Genomic DNA, 18,085 nt, shown 5'->3' with positions numbered 1-18,085 from the left:
CGCAAAGTAAATGAAGACACTTAACCTTGTTGCGAACTTTGGGCCAATAAAACAAAGTTCCGAACAAACGAATGCATTAAAGTCACCGCGAACTGATCCAATCGTAATATCGCACTCGCAGACATCGAAAGTTAGTATGCATTGACTTTGAAAAGTCGTCCAAAACTAAGTTGGGTTATGTTTATGAAACTATTCGGATGCGGGTGTGTGCCGATATACATGCAAGAACTCGCGCCCAACTCGAGGCATAGTTCGCTAAGTGGAACAGCTGTAAAACAAAGTAGCGAAGGGTCTAGGAACTTAGTGTGTACGTCGGCAACTATTCGGCGATGGAGCATATGTCCGCTGCGAGGCCGCCGCGGCCGCCCGGCCCAACCTTGACAGTTCCGCGCGGGACGCCGCGACCCGCCATCGCTCCTCGATCTATAAATAAGACAAACTAGGTTTAACTACAGTATTGTGCCGGCATGATAACGAACCCGGCGCCTACGCTACGCCGCGCCCCCCGGCCCGCCACGCCGCGAGCCCGCGTGCAGATAAACTTTTAAAATGACTTTGGAAGCTTTTGAGCTTTTAATCGGTAAAGTTGTACAGACAGACAGTTCGGGCACAATCCTTGAACCGCTTGCGCCGGCGACGGCGGCCGCAAAACTTTGTTTTACAGGACTACTTTTCTTCTTGTTTCAAGGTTGGACTCTTAAAACAAACTCCGGTTCGACGGAGTTCGCGAACTCGGGCGCCAACAATTTACAAATTTCTCTCTTTCATAACAACTAACTGCCGCTCGGCGCGCCGGCGAAAGTTGTCCTGCGTAGATCTTAATCGCATTGTCTGTTGCGCTCGCGGCGCGAACAGCTGATTGTGACGACACACTTTATCGGAGTTCTGCTTTAATCGCGCAATGCGTATCGCGGATGCGGCGTCGCCTCAGCTGTGCGACCGCATCGGGAGCGAGACGTTTTTTTGGGCGACGTTAAGTCAACGTCTAAATGGGAGGGCGACAGACAGCAGGCGCCTAAGTGACATCGATAGCATCGGCTGCGGTCGAAAAAACTCGTCTGCCAAATTTGACATCCGCCCCCGGCGGCCGGCGGCGACTTCTTTTTTCGGTTCACGCCTCACCTGCCCGGGGCAGGAGTGGCTCGCGTGAAAACACTGATTGGCATTTAACGCCGGCCTTCTGCTTTTCCCTATTTGTGTGATCGATGGAGCTCTTTAAACTTTTTCTTTAGCCGCCCCATGAGATTGTCATGCGGTTTATAGCGATTGAGACTTTGAGAGATCGATACAAATATGCTTTTGATAGAGTCTGAGCAGACTCAGAATAAATATATCTAGTGTGCATTGCTGGTAACATAAGCTAGATGCAGTATCGGTTATTGCGCGTAAATTTTACGTAACTAGAAATAAATAGGTTGCGGGTGAGTGGGGCGGGGCGGTGGGCAGGGCGTGCGCGCGCAGGCTCCGCCGCTGGCGCGCGGCCGCGGCTCCGCATAGTCCGCGCAGCGCGCCCCGCGAGTCGCCCGCTCCGCGCCGCGTCCGACCCGACCCACCCGCGGCCGCTACGGAACAAGGACAAACTTTCCCACCGTAGCCAGTGCTACGCCGTAGACCCTACGCCGCTACCAAACAAATGCAAAGCTAGTTCAGTGCAGTGATCAATTTAGTGCGAGCGTGATTTTTTTAACAAACATTTAGTGCGATGCTTCCCGCCGGGTTATAGCGATGTCGGCACTAGTCCGCCCTGTGTGGTAAGTCCACGCTTTTAATACAACTTTTTCGACAAATATTTTTTTGAACGAATTTTCGTCGTGCGTACCGAATACGCTATTAGTGCAACACGTTTTATGATTAGAATGCGGTTTATTTCAGCGGTGTATTCGACGTGCAATACTCAAGAAGTGTCAAGACAATAAAATAAATATGAAACGTTTACGCACAAATCCCACGCTCGTAAAACCATTTCACGAAATGCTTTCGACGATTTGTTACAAATAATAATAACAATAACTGTGAATTTTTAAGTGAAATGTATGCTAGAGAAAAAATAGGTTGTGTTGAGTGTATTTGAGGATCTCTGAATGAATGAAAAGTTGTGCGTCATTATTATAATGATTTTAGGGCTTTTTTCTTCACTGTATTCTAACCACAAGATACAAAATCATGTAAATAGATCCTTATACGAGATTTTTTATGTTTACTGAAAACGTTTTTTTTTTATAAAATTTTATAGTAAAATAAAAACCGCGTTGTAAAAAAAAATATTTTAAAATAAAATAACCAATCGGTTGCTTTAATCTAAAAAGCAAGCCTACTTATTGTTTCGACTCATCATTTTCCTCAACACTTTGTACTACATTTGTACTAAATTCATAAATAAAAAAAATAGGTTAGTACTTAAAAATGACGAACAAAAATATTTCGTAAACTTTTCAACTTCAAGAAACATTACTTTTTTATGGTTACTATTATTTTAACTTCTTAAATTTTTCTTCGGGAAATATTCTAACGTGAAATGTTAAAATAATGCGTGTAACATAGATCATAGAGTTAAATGATCATTTCAAATCTCAGAAAATGTAGGTTATCAGGTATGAAACAGTGTAAATTATATTGTCGACTTTATAAAGTACTTTTATAACTTTGAAGTTTGACAACTATATGTACTTGTATTATTATAATATTAATTTCAAAGAAAATTTTTAGAAATGCGATAAACTTATAGGACCTTAAAAGGTTGTTAGCTTTTTCTAAAGCCTAGGCACCACTTAACTATTCCTACTTTAAAGGCAGGCATGTATTTCATTTCGAGGTAGGTAGTTGGTGCTTACGAATTTCAATCAACTTTTATCGCCAGGTAGACTTTCATATTATGGAGCTTTTTCTTTTGTCGTGAAAACTTGCTAATGCGAAATGCAAGGCATAATAAAAAAAACCTTTTTCTTGTATAATGTATTTTGTTTTTGGAATGAATAAATGAAATGAAATGAAATAATAGATTACTTTCAAAAACAAATGCAATAAAAAATCATAGTTTCTGATGAATTATAAAATACAAAATAACATATTTTATTTTATTTTATGTTCGACTGAACAGCTGATGACATTCTTGATACGGGATTAGTCCTACCATCTTTATTTGCTACATGTCCTAATACAAATGGAAAAACTCGAATACTTATCTAAAAGACTTGCCCTAAATCGCTTACAATGATGAAACTAATTCAAAAGTTATAACTTAACGGTTGTCAAACTGCGACTTATTTAAAAACCAAAGCAATCATACTCGAACTTAATTAGTAACCAAATTTAACCCTTAAATGTTTCACATTCATTACCCAGTTGATCCTACTCCTACACAATTAGCAACAAAAGCTTCCTTTATAAAAAAAATACTGCAATCTCACTCGAACTACAACTTAACCAGGCAACAGGCATCTATTATTTTCCAAATCGCGTCCACAAACAACCAAAATAAACCCTTAAGTGTAGGTATTACTTACGGTAATACAGGTAAGCCTTCAGGAAACTGTCAAGTAAGCAACCGTAGGTTTTTCAATATAAAAAGTACAAGCAATGTCACTTGAACTCTACTAAAGCTAATTTCATTCAACAGGCATCGGTTCTTTTCCAAAACAACCAAAATTAACCCCATAATATTTAACATCCTTTATCTAGGTGATCTTAAACAATTAGTTAGCAAAACTCGAAATCTAAAAAGGCAGGCAACAGCCAGGTTTTCCAAATCGCGTCCGCACAAATAACCAAAATTAACCTTTATGTGTATAACTTACGGTAATTCAGGTGAGCCTTAAGGAAACTGTTGAGTCGGTAACAAAAGCTCCTTCAATATAATACTTTCCCACCAATCTCACTTGAACTTTACTAAAACTTAACCGAGCAACAGCCGTCGCTTGTTTTCCAATTCGCATTCGTACAAACAACCAAAATTAACCCTTTATTGTTTAGAATATGAAATTCAGGTGAGCCTACACAAACTGCTAAGTTAGCAACAAAAGTTCCCTCAATATAAAAAAACTGCAGCAATCTCACTCGAACTCTACTAAAGCCTAACCAGGCTTCGCTTGTTTTCCAAATCGCATCCGAATCAACAACCAAAATTCACCCTTAAATGTTTAACAAACGTAATCCAGGTGATATAAAGACTTTCTTCTATATGAAAAAACGGCAGTAATCTCACTCAAACTCTACTAAAGCTACGCCAGACAACAGGCATCGCTTATTTTCCAAAACAACCAAAATTAACCCTTAAATGTTTAACAAACGTAATCCAGGTGAGCTGTTTTCTACGTAACGCCTCTGCGGGCGTGCCCATCTGATAAACGCTTCAAATTGTTTCCACTCAACCACCGCCGTATCTGATGGGACTGAATTATTTATTGTGGTTTGCGTTCCACCGCGAGTAGTTAACGGTTAAATACTAGCCAGTGATTTTACTGAACAATGAAGTGATTTACAGATGTTAAAGGGTTGAGGCTCGACTTTATACATTGACAATTACTACTTAACTGTAGAATTTATCTAAAATATGCGTGTTTTTGAATGATGTAATTTGTTGACAATTAATTTAATAACTAAGCTTTCGTAGCAATAAATTAGTTGATGTCTTTAACATTTTAGTTATTGTGAGCATCAAACGCTAACGTGAATAGAACAATCTAAACGTTTGTGCTTTAAGATACGTAAACCACTTAATAATTGGGTCGTATCATTAAATATCACCTGAAAAAGTGTCATAATTATTATACCAATTGACGTTGTAAATAAGGGCTTAATGTGGTGTTAATGAGCAATTTGTAGACATACATTTAACAAATTAAACGTATCTAAGGCTAGGTTGTTGCACCATCTTACTTTAACTTTGACAAACGTCAAAAATCTGTCAAACTCCATACAAAAATCACCGGTTATCGTCATAGTTACCGTTAAATTTAGGTGGTGCAACTCAGCTTTATTGTTCTTTGTCAGAAAATATGAGTTATTATAGCTTATGTCCCGCTTTGCCAGAATATTTTAGGCAATAGTTCATTTCTAATAGACTTTTTGACAAATGCAATATTTAGTAGGTATCGAAGACTGTCTCAAAATGAGTGTAAATTACAAACTCTAACAATAACATTAACCAAATGTTTCAGAACCTTTTCGTACATAAAATATTTACTACCAGGTAGTTCTTATTATTATTTTATTTATTTTATTCTCTCCAAAATAGAGTTCTACTAGCGGCCGCCCGCGACTTCGTACGCGTGGATCCCGTTTTACCCCCTTCATCTATCTTACGCGGTTTAGATTTTTTCATACAAATGTTTTTTCCCGCTAACTCCCGTTCCCTTGGGAATTTTGCAATATCCTGTTGTAACTAAGTTTTAAGTTTACTAAAGTACCTGCATGCCAAATTTCAAGCATCTAACTTATGCGGTTTAGATTTTTCATACAAAAGGATTTTCCCGCTAATTCCCGTTCCCGTAGGAATTTCAGGAATTCCTTTCTTAGTGCACCTCTACGGTACCTAAGCTACGTCCCTTCCAAATTTCAAGTGCCTAAGTTTAGCCGTTTAGGCTGTGCGTTGATATATCAGTGAGTCAGTCTGTTTCTCCTTTTACAATATATTTAGATTCGTTCTTTCGGGTGTGTGTTCTGTCATACAATTAAATTAAATTATTCCATTTTCTCTTATTCCATAATCCACGGCCTACAACGAAGTTCGAAAAAAATCCACGTATTTATCCAGCTATTCTCGAGATTTGTGTAATGCCATCGTACTTATTTAGCAATTGATTTTGATGTAGGTATAAGAGAAAATTCCAATACTAAACTTACTTACACCGTTACTTGAAATATTTAATAGTATATTATTTGAGTAAATTTACCATTCAGACATTTAATTTAACGTTACGTGCTATTATAAGAATTTACAATAACGGTGAACTATAGTTTGAGTGGTCTAGACTAGCGCAAATATTATAATAAAAATCTTAACAAACGTATCCTAACAAACTGTCAGATATAATTCAAAAGTCATGCAAGAAATCCGAGCCCCGAAGGGTAAGGAAGGTCGCTGTATCACGCGTGTATCCACGTCCCTTCTGCGATACATTGCGTGATAACCCCCGTGAATAGGGTTCACACGCTCGCCGTTTTTATAGTCTTTTTTTTAGTTTTTCGTCACGCGCCATTTTTATAAAGTCTTCTTCGTGACTTTCTGGAAATAAAGATTTGCGTGGATTGCGTGAGTTTTAGTTCAGACAAGTGATAAATAAAGTGCAAAATTCTTTAAATTTTAAAACATATATCCAAGTTTCAAAAATAAAGCGAGAAGTTTTTTTTCGTTGTCTTCTACTTCACGAAAAATAACGCAAGATTTTTGCATTAGAGCGTTACTTACTCGTATTTTATAAAAACCTTGAGATTTGAGACCTTTTTTAAACAGTGGCTCGTAGTATAATAAACTGCATTTTACCTTAAAACTGTTTAGAATTAGTAAGTTGCAGTATCACGCGTGTAGCCTGCGTCCCTCCTGCGATACATTGCGTGATAATCCCTGTAAATAGGGTTCACACTTTTAAAGAGTCTATTTTATCGGTTTTTAATAATTTTCTTTTTTTAATATGAGATGATTCAGGTCTGCGTGGATTGCGTTCAGACTGGTGATGGATTTAGTTTTAAATAATCAATATAACATGCAAATAATGTAGTCCTCGTCTCTCGCTGCGAAACATTGCATGAAACTCTGGGGTTCATACACACACCATTTTTTATCCAAGATCTATTTTGTAACTTTTTTTATAAAGAAGATTTGCGTGAAGCGTTACTTTTAGTTTAGTACGGCGGACTGGTGATTTTAAAGTTAAAAATGCCTCCACAACATGATTTTGAATTTAATTTTAAAGGTTTTCTCTTTTTTCTTTGTCTTCTATTTTACGAAAAACAACGCAAGCTTTTTGCATTACAGCGTATGTAACGCTGTTAAAATTATTGAAATCTATAGTCCTTTTATTATTAAGTGCAATTGCATTTAGGGATTGTATAAAACTCGTAGACCATAGTATCACGCGTTTCGCTCGCGTCCCTTCATTGATACATTGCGTGATAACTCCATGAATAGGGTTGACACACACGCTATTTTTATTGAGTCTATTTTAAAAGGTTTTTTTTTTGCTTTTCTTTTTTCATAAAGAAGAGATGATTCAGGTTTGCGTGGATTGTGTTATTTTAGTTCGGACTGGTGATCGAAGTGCAAAATATTCCAAATTTCAAAACATGCAAGTTTTAACAATAAAGCGAGAAAATTAAAAGTTGTTGTCTTCCATTTCAAGAAACAAACGCAAGCTTTTTGCAGCGTATAATAGGTATCTTGAATTTGTTTGTGACAAGCTTCATATCTTACTGTATTGTATCTAGAAACTGTTTGAAAACATGAATCTGTACAAAAGTAGATGATGATAATCTGTAAAATATATTAAAGTGATTCTATGTGTAATTTCAAATATACGTAATGTAATTTCCCTTCTAAGTTGATATTAATGCTTTAGTCTAAAATATAACCCAGTATGTCAAAATAAAATAAAACTTGTCTTCAACAATCTGTCACAGAGTAAATTCATTATTTGTGTGTATTAAACTGTCGTCACTTGGAGTCCTCCGTACTTAATGACTAAACTTTGTACCTACTTAATAAAGCCTAGGACTAAAGCATAAGGTGCAAAAGTCTACATATTTTTTGGAAAATTAAATGTCGTTTCGTCGTATTTATAGTCTCTAGAATCTCAATACCATATAGGTACTCTATATTGAAGAAACCGAAAATATTGTTTCAGAGTTCAGGAACTTACAGGAACAAAAGAACCTCCGGTCAGGGAACAAACTCAAACCACTCTTTCGACATAGTTTTGTTAAAATCTAACGGTTTGGAGTACCATTTATGATACCTATGTTTTGCAACGCGTCTTCAAATACACTTCTGATATACCTGAAAAGTTTTTGCGTAGGTCAAGATAGTATTGTAACAGCACCTGATCATGTTATTTAAAAAAAGATTGCTTATTCTTCAATCAAAGCATTTTTCAAGTATTATCTGCCAGCCCTATGTTACTCGAGGGGTACAGCCCGTCACCGTCCGCTGACGTTACAATGCAACGATACCATTTACCCCACTTATTACAGCTTGGCTAGACTAATATTGATTTTCACACTCACGTGCTGCATTGTTTTAATTTTTGACGACACACAACTATGCCCAGTTAGTTCGGTTAAATTCAAATAAGCCATTTTTGGGGAACCGTTTATGTTGTAATGGTAGGATTAACGTTAGGTATCTCGGAACGTGTAAAAGCTTTATAGGCCTGATTGCAAAAAATATTATAACTTTTACAATAAAGATGTCAGCACGTCAAGATAAATACTGTGAATCACAATATCTTAGTTACTTACATTAAGTAGCAAAAATACCTGTGATAATTCATAGCGGGAAGGTAGAGTCTACGTTTTAAGGAAAATTATGAACGTGAAAAGTATAGTTTAATAATAAATCATTAATTACACTGTGTAAAAGAAATATGAGACGTAACCGAGTATTTCTTGACAGGCTATGCCTATAGTAATTTAGGCAGAACCTACCTAGAAAACTACGTTTTATTGATAGAAAGTTTAATTATTTTTTTATGACATTGACATTGACTTAACAGTATATTAAACATGTTTCTCTAATGGAAATAATTTAAAAAACTCATTAAAACACATTTTATTTTTGCAAATAGGCTTTTAAAAAGCACTTTTACACGTCCCAGTATTAACCCTACCCCTGCTTCGGAACAATAATTTTTATAATAATTTGCTAAGAAAGTACAATGAATTTATTTTTAAAGGCACAATAGCGTGTGTTACTCGCAACAACCCTACGTCTCGCAAGGCAAGGGTGCTCGCCATCTACAATTAGTACCATTGCCCCACAAACTCGCTAAAGTATGCGAAACTATCGATTTTTGAACGGGAAATTCACCCCTCACCTATTTTTATTATGGTGAATAGATGCGCCTGCATGTGAAAATGTATTTGGTAGAGTACCAAACTTTGGTAGAGTAACAAAAGCTTTGGTATTTATTTATTTTATTTATTTATTTATTAGGATAAAGGACCACAGAATACAATTCAATAAGAATACAATGATCAAAGCAATGTTTTTGATGAAGGTGGCTGAAATTTGATTTTTAATATTTTTATTACACGTATGACGTTTTATTCGATAAATCATCAAGAAAGTAGATTAATTTAATACTGCAATGCTGAATTTTCAACTAAACCTGTGTAGGTAACATCAGTGGATTATGTCAAATTTTTAAAGTCCTTTTAATTATGATAGTTATTTTACGTGGCTTCTTATGGTCTTATGGTATAATAGCTCTATACGTAAAACTTTTCGTACGTGTTGTAAATTCTTTATCAACCAGTAAGTAATTGACTGATTTTTGAATTTATAAATATATTTTATTTTGGATATTTAGCTCATAATTGATATCCTTATGCTTGTATAAAATGATTTTTTTTTCATTTGATGTCAATGAGATAATCTTCTCTAAATGGCAGTAGAATTGACATAAACTTTGCCTAAAATCTTAAAAAACTGAAAATAGAATCATAAATTCTAACTTTTCTAACCCAAAGTGCGCAATATACCTACAAATATACAACCTGCTATACTAACAATGTTCATATTATCTTTCATCCTGAAAACACGGCTGAAAAGTGGTTAATCACGTTTATTTAACACATCACTGGTTCACAATATCCCGTACCCGGCTCCTAAATACTTCCTACCCACTGGGGTGAAAAGCGCCTCGAGGTAATATCGTGGGTCGAACAGCGCGATGCGTGACTCTAATAATGACTGTTTAAAATTAATGGTTTGAGTCAAAACTATATTTTTACGGTCACATTTTAGGATATAAATATTACAATAACTATGACGTTTATTAAAGACATCATTGGATCATATATCCCGTAACTCATATACTTCAAACCCACTGGGGTGAAAAGCGCCTCGAGGTAATGCCGTGTCGTGGGTTGAACGGTAGGTACTATGGTTGATTATAATAGTGACTGTTGAAAATCGAAGCAATTGTTCAGAATAGAGAAGAATAGAATCGTAATAAAATACAATGAATTTCTTTACGACTGACTGTTACTCGTAGCTGTTTTTCACTCTACTCGTTGGCTATTAGTACTAACTCGTATATCTGAAATATTCGTCCCTTTGTTAAAAAATGTACACAAAAAAAGTTTAACTTTAAGTCAGATCGTGTCACTTATTTATAAAAATAGCTAAACTCAGTAAAAAGTTAGTTTTCACATTGTTCACAGAGAAGACTGTTTGATTCAAAAGCGATTTGAGAAAAATTAACTGAAATAGGAAAATCAGAGAAAACCTCTTTAATCCTATGTTTAATTTTTCATAGCAAACCATATAAACCTTACATGATTTGCTGGTGACTAAGTAATAAGGTTTTTTTTTTAATTTTCTATTTTAATTCCTATCAAAAATTACATATCATGGTAGTTATCGCAACAAAATGTGGCGCCTTTCCTTCGAGATAAGACAAACACTAAGTTCCCAAGTTGGCACCCGCGGCGCTGTCCGGCTATCGTTCTCCGTCAGCTACAAACTCCAACTTCCCCAAAGCCGTTTAAACTCGATCCCATCCCAAATTGGACGAGTATTTATCTTGAGAGTCGATTTAAAAGCAAAATCACGCGAGCACACGATGCCATTATCTCGCAGGCACGCCCCGCAGGCCGCAGCAACTCTATGAATCTAATCCACTGGATTTAGCCTCTGATTTACAGCCGAGAGAGGGCACGACTGCTCGAAAGAAAAGTGATAATGTCTTAATCCCACCACACTCGAGCCCGCGCCGTCTCCAAATTTTACGGCCGCGCCCAGACGGCACGTTTTGATTTATGATTTCAATAATTAAGAATTCTAAGGTGCAATTTGAATTTGCGATGTCTGAGGGGCCCGCGGGAGGCCGACGCGTGTTTGTTATTGCCCTCGCCGAAAGGGTCCAAGGTTTTACGGCTTACCTTTCATTTTCTAAGGAATTACGCGGTCTACGGCAATTATTAGAAGTTATGATTTGTATTTGAGTTTAACTTTGCTCATACTTCTGCTTCTGATTGTGCTAATAGAGCGATTCAAAGGCAGATTAGAAGGTAGATTTTGGGAGCTGTAAACTAGCGTCGTACCCACAAATAGATGCAAGGAATACAAAGCAGTCACGTAGCGTCTTCCCATAATCCGGCGGTCTGGGTGTTCGCGGAAGACCTCGTGTCGCGCCCTAATCTCGGGCATTACAATTAACGCACCCCAGATAACCCGGCACTCGCCACCCGCTGATAGAGGTCCGCATGAGCACTAGTTTAAACCGGTTAAGGATCCTCCGCCCTCCGGGTTTATCTAATTACCCTACCGAGGTGAACGTAACGCGAAAACGCGCGTTTCGACGCACAGCTGGGGGAAAGTATCGGGCTTGTGGTAATTCTGGGCTATATGCAGTGAGTGTGTAATATCTGAGAAAAAATTATGTGGAAACCTACTTGACATAAAAGCCAGAAACTTATTTTCTACATAATAAAATATTTCGGGCATGGCCCACAATAAGGGTTAGTAATGCTCTACTACTCAATGCCACTACCTAACTTTTTCCTAAAAGCTTTACCTGATTAATCTTAGGCCCAAAATATAAACAATCTCTCTTAATTTTGTTAATCCACATTCGAGAAAAGAACTTAACCTGTAGTCTTACCTACCTACATGTATGCTCGAGTTTAGTCCTTGTTTTCAATGTCGTTTCAGAAGACACTCATTCAACTAATATTATTAGTGAAAAGATCTTATTTGACTACTTACTTGTTGGAAAACTGAATCTCTTCAGCCGTTGATTGAGAGCGCAGCTGTCCAAAGATCCTTCTGGTTTCTAATTTCATTTTCATTTAAAATGTCAAGATCTTATATCCATTTCAATCTGGGTATTAGATCATATAAACTCAAAAACTACGTAATATTTTCTGAACCTGAATTCTATTATACTTTTACCTCCACATTAATGCCCTTTCAACTTTCTCCGTTACAACCCTAACATACCGATTGGATACTTCGCGGACAAACCTCATACCGAAACCGCGCACGTTTCAGTTAACCGTGTTTACAACGTTTGTGACTCGCCCCCCTAGTCACGTACGTAAATGTTTGCGTTCTATCGGTATTCGGGCCTTCCGGTGGGCTGAGTACCTCCGTCAAGGACCATCGATTACCATCTAAGTCGTTCTGGGCGCATATTGCACAACTTTCCGAGTAAGTATGGATCGATAAATCCAACTCGATTGCTCGGGGCATCCTCTTGAATAGCCAAATAGACCCTTAATGAAACCGTTATTAGCGGAATAATTTTGCAATGGTAAAGTTATTTTGGTTGCTGATAAAATAAATATAGCTCTACCTGTATTTGTCTTGTGAATCGCGTCTGAAAATAACTCAAGCCTAGAAACTTTTAAGAGCACAAGAAATAACTTTCGTACTTTATTTACTTTTGAAAGATGTTGAAACATTTTATTTGTGAAGAGGAGGCATATAGATTTTCTTTAGCTCTAATAATAGTATTTTATACGTTTTTAGGTAAAATAAGTTACTTGCGCAAATACAATAAGTTGTGATATAGGTATTTTTGCCAAAGATCTGCTTTTAGTTTTCAATAAAATGAATGACATATCATAATCAAGTCAAACTAAAATTACATTAACCTACCTTAGGCCCGATTCGACCAAACTTTTATCCGAGAATAACTCCTGGTGTAACTGGCGGATTTACAGTTTCAGTATAAGAAATAATTATGTCAAATTGTCGAATAACTGACGATTTATTCTGAGATTAATATTTACTCTTGTTTGATCGAATCGACCCTTAAAAGTAATTCGTCACATTAGATAGGTAGAGTCGCAAAAGAACCGATGTAATAATTTTATAAAAACAAAACAATTGAAATTGCTTCAGATCTGTGTGTGTGAGTTGTTGAGTTTTGTGTGTCTGTGTTCCTTTGTGTGGTGTATTTTCGTCAAAATACTTGACAGAAAAATATATTTTCCAAATGGTATAAATTAACATTATGATGATAAAATTTAAAATACCCATATTAAAGGATTGGTACAAAACGGATTTTGAGATTGATTTTCTGTGTGCTCGTGTTGGTTGCATTGTGTGTGATATTCTGAGTGCTTGTTATCTTTTAAAATGCCTTTAATATATGTATTTTAGTAATTATTTATCAAAACTTTACTAATTAAACTAACTACCATCCTCTGGCCCCTAGTGTCCTATAAATTATACATGAAAACAAAACGTTTCATGATAACTACGTAATCAGAAACTAATAAAGCAACTTAAGCGCATAATGCTAAAAAATCTGAAGCTTATACATAATCTTGTTGTTTTGTGGGAAAAAATATATAAATTGTTTGTTACTCCTATAGTAAAATATCTAGTTTTTTAGAATCTGATTACGTACTTCTTTTTGTACTCCCTGTATAAATAAACCGACTACGTGTAAAATCCTAATTTTAGTTTCTACAGTAATCTAATTAAATCAAATGGGCTAATAATAATAGTCGCAAAAACGTCAAGAAACTGTATTTTGAAAGAAATGTGTAGTGATAAATTACTTAAATATTGCCAAAGGCTTACGTTTTAAAATTATTCTCTAAAATGAACTCTACATTAGTTCATATTGTAAAACGGTAGTTATATTAAATGCTATAAATAAATACTCGTGAAAACTGTACTTCTCAAAATATATCATACGCCAAAAAAGTTTAAGATAAGTTTGAAGTAATATCACCTCCTTTCTGAACTTGAACTAAAAAGACAAAAAAACTTTAGAGTAGTCACTTTGACATTAAAAACTTCCGGAAAAGTTTTGATCGAAGTTTTGTGGAAACTTATTTCTTCGCTCAATTAACCAAATTATTAAGTGTGAAGAGTTTATTCTTGTTTGGTTAGACGTAGAACGGTTTAGGAAATGCGTGGTGCGAAGCTGCTTGGTGACCGTGGTACAGATAGACTTTAAAATTACTTTTTAAAATCGGCACTTCTTTATAATGTATCGTATCGTTTCTACCTAAAGTTATAACATGTTCTGTGGGAAATTTTACTAAAAACTTTTGCTTCGTGACCTAGACAAAGTAACACATAACTTAGAACTTCGTTTCCATTTTGTTTAAAACATTACCTACCCGTATTGTTAACATTTACTCTAGCATTGTCCAAATTACTTGTCTGAAAGCTCTTTGAGTGAAATGGTTTTTACGTGGGAACGATTTTTGTGCTAATAAAATAACAAACAAGTGCTTTAAATGTGTCCACGTGGATTGGAAACGACGAGAATCATTTCCGCGTAAAAATATTCTGATTGTGGATGGAAAATCGCAAGTACTCCTTTCTATTTTTTTGATGTCATTGTTTGTTTCCATTTAGATTCGATGTTTGTCGACAATGCGTCTCATGGGGCTGTTTGTTTCAGGACGGTCCCTCTGAACGCACAGTCGTCCTTGACGCAGATTAGCAAACGAAGGCTCGAGTTCGGCGTGGATGTGGAGACGTTTAGGGTAAACGATCGACGATTGGAGAGACCGGTCAGCGCAAGCTCCATGGACGAGGACGAGGTCGTGGGCAAGCGGCGGCGGAGACTCCTCGACGACGAGCGCCGAGACGAAGTCGACCTCCAACGTCGCCTTCTACCCGCCCACAGACCTTACGCTATTCGGCAGCCAGACGAAGACGACGAATCACTAATTAGAAAAACACAAGCAGCTCTCAAATCTCTCTCAGGCAGCTGGCCGCGAGACCAATCGCCCGCCCACAGCGGTGACGATAATGAAGACGCGAATGGCTTCGAAAATTTGTTCAACGACAAACGAGAAAAAACGTTACCGTCCTCCCCGTCCCCCTCCTCGGAAAGCGCTGACGCCTCGCAAAAAAGTTTCCCGACTTACCATCAAGTCGATGACCAGATAAACGGTGCCAGCGAAAACGAGGAGAGCACGAGAAAGTCGCAGCGGTCAGATAGAGAGAGGAGCTACGAAGACAGTAAACACGCCAAGTACTCTAACAACTATGACGCACCGGGTTTCGACGAGCTGGGCGATTCGTCTTCCAACGAGTTAGAGATAGACATGTCAGATAGAAACGACGATAAATACGACGACGAAAAACCGAGACGTAAAGAAATAGTGTCCCTAAATAAGCAGTCACTGTATAATGCGTACAAGGCAGCTACGGCTGGGCTGCCGTACTCGACGCAGTCTGCGTTCAAGCCGCCTGCGGAGGTGAAGCACAGATTGCACGGGTCGATTCCGAGTGAGCCTTTCGGGGGTTATTCTAACGACCACGAGAAGAGTAATAAAGGGCCGAAGCAGTACACGGTTCTGCAGCCGGCTGGAGCTGGGTCGCGCGCGGCCACGGCGCTGCAGGAGGCGCGGACCGTGCCCTCGGCGCAGCCCGCGCGGGACTCCCGGCCGCTCGCCGCGCTCTCCCCGCCGGTCGTCAGAGGTACCGGTCTCACTCACCTCAAACAACGATAGTCAAACTTTCTTAACGACATGGCCATAACAGAACTCTGCTTCGTGCTATGAACTAAGTCAAAGTTTGTTTCAAGGTCGGCCCGCGATATCTCACCCGAGTCGGGTCGATTCGCGGCTGATTCCGACCGTTGTTATCGAGTTGTAATACTGTTTTACTTTAAATAAAGCTGTTACTATTGAACTAGGAAGTATGTTTGTGACATTAGCATAACATTGAAAGCGACTCCGAAGTTAGAGTGATCAATCTGAATTATCCTAATTCGTGCGAGCGGCTTCCAGCTCGTAAAATCTGGTAACAAATCATTGCACATTTGTAAGTTGTCTCACATGATTTAGTCGGCGGACTAGGTTGGCTCCACCTACGTGGATGTCGTATATAATGTGGAATTTTCCTCGTATTGCCGGGCGATAGCTGGGTTTATGTGAGGCGATGCGCAATAAAAACGGGTCAGAGCGGGCGGTGGGCGGGGCGTGTGCTGAAAGAAAAATTGTGAGGCGCGCAGCCGCCCGGGGTTCTTTATTTTTTCTTTGAAGTTGCAGGGGGGAGTGTCGGGGGGCGTACCTGCGCAGCCCCGCCCGCCGGCACGCCCGCTATCGATCGCGTACGCCCCGCGATGATTAGGAAAATACTAATTTGTGCACCGGTCGATTTGTTCGCAGAAGGCAACAAGTGTCCCACTCCCGGCTGCAATGGGCAGGGCCACGTCACCGGCCTTTACACGCACCATAGAAGGTGAGTACGATGATGACCTCCATGCTTTACAGCGATCATCGTAGGGACTCAAAACTTACCGCTTTTAATGGCGAAAACATTTACAAAGTTGATAACAAACAGGTTCATTAAAGCTAATGCAAAATCATCTCATGACCCTCATTTCAACCCTTATACAAAGTAGCTTCAGATCTGAAACAATTACTCATAAATTAATGCAACTCTATGGTTTTTCCCTTTAGTCTGTCAGGATGCCCAAGAAAGGATAAAGTTACACCTGAGAGTGAGTAAAACAGTTTGGACGTTTGCTGTTGTCATTTGTTTTCCTTCGTTTTTCATTTGTTTCATTTCGTTTTCGTTTTTATACGACGTAGGTGTTTTAGCTGTTGATTTGGTTGTGTATTTCAGTTTATAATTTACATTAGACGTTTAGTTACGTAATGGATGTAATGTATTCGTACAGTTGTCAATTTTATTATTTTTAGCTCATAATTAGATTTTGTTTGTTAGCACTTAGAAAATTAGCCTCAGTTGCACCACCTTAACTTTAAACGTAACCATAACCTTAAACCGTGTAACCATAAATCGGTGTTTTTTGTATGGAGTTTGACAGACTTGACATTTGTTATAGTTAAGATGGCGCAACACAGCCTCAATTAGATTTACTTATTTGTTAGTTACTTAGAGTTTTATGTTAGTTTACTCTTTGAAAGAGACCATTGAACGTAAAGTAACGGCCTAATTTTCCACCAGTCTTGGCGTTGCACGAGACAATCTTGAAGTGCCCCACACCGGGGTGCAACGGCAGGGGTCACGTCAGCTCCAACCGCAGTACGCACAGGTCCCTCTCAGGGTGCCCCACGGCCGCGGCGAGGAAAGCCGCCGCAAGATCGCAGCGAGTTAGACCTGCAGGTACCAACCAACTGTACTACCAACTTGGTATAGGCGTGGCAGTCTTATTTGTACTCTGTAGACATTTCAAGCACAATGGTGCATGGTTTCAATTCTACTTATTTTTAAGGAAACAAGACAGTTACAGTCGGATTAACGTGAAGTCACAGGTTATTTTCAGGATCATTTTGTCGTGGCACGTAATTCGTAACATGGTAAACATTGTGCATAACTGAGTAGAGTCGTGCGATAGGAAGGGTGACATGTGATGTAACAGAGCTATCTCGATATACCTACATAACTGAAGCACAACTGAAATCGCATCTCATATCTTGCTGACATTTTACATGGTGATCATTATGTCAATTAAACTGACTAATTACAGATTCTAAGATGATATAATGTAATATAAATCAACGGTAATACAATTTTCTAGAAGTTACGACGATATTTGATTAAACTTTAGTGTTATATAGTTAAATTCTAATATTTTAGATTAAGTTTACTCTACAACAAATCACTTCCCGATTTACTGACTTCTACTTAATGTGCAGTGTGTTATACAGTGCCAATACAAACCTCAATCACCGCGACGAGCGAAACCGTGAGCGTTGTAAGCGGTGCGAGCGCGCAACGCGAGCGCGAGCGCGAAGCGGCGTCGCCGCGCAGTCCCGCCGTGAAGCGAGAAGCGGCCGAGCTGCTCGTCCCGAAGCGCGAGGCCGCCGAGCCCGAGCGCGACTCCCCCGGCATGGAGACGCGCCACGCCGGGTACGGCGCGCCGCCTGACCAGCGATCGCCGTACGAGCGACCGCCCGATGACCACGTTCGATCCTATAG

At 38.6% G+C, this 18,085-nt stretch overlaps 1 protein-coding gene across 1 annotated transcript in view; it reads left to right on the top strand.

Moving 5' to 3' along the window:
- The first annotated feature begins 1,583 nt into the window (after nucleotides 1–1,583).
- Nucleotides 1,584–18,085, top strand: part of LOC114358324 (myelin transcription factor 1) — a 31,866-nt gene continuing 15,364 nt past the window's right edge. The window contains exons 1-6 of the mRNA XM_028312257.1: nucleotides 1,584–1,751; nucleotides 14,586–15,613; nucleotides 16,306–16,378; nucleotides 16,600–16,640; nucleotides 17,111–17,269; nucleotides 17,803–18,085. Coding sequence (XP_028168058.1) covers nucleotides 1,726–1,751; nucleotides 14,586–15,613; nucleotides 16,306–16,378; nucleotides 16,600–16,640; nucleotides 17,111–17,269; nucleotides 17,803–18,085 — 1,610 coding nt within the window. The 5' untranslated portion in view covers nucleotides 1,584–1,725. The remainder of the gene's footprint in view (nucleotides 1,752–14,585; nucleotides 15,614–16,305; nucleotides 16,379–16,599; nucleotides 16,641–17,110; nucleotides 17,270–17,802) is intronic.

This window comes from Ostrinia furnacalis, unplaced genomic scaffold, assembly GCF_004193835.3.
Source record: "Ostrinia furnacalis isolate ACB-3 unplaced genomic scaffold, ASM419383v2 OfSCF3843, whole genome shotgun sequence".
In the NCBI taxonomy this organism is placed as follows: Eukaryota; Metazoa; Arthropoda; class Insecta; order Lepidoptera; family Crambidae; genus Ostrinia; species Ostrinia furnacalis.
The sequence above is the reverse complement of the archived record's forward strand: the minus strand, read 5'-3'. Positions and strand labels throughout refer to the sequence as shown.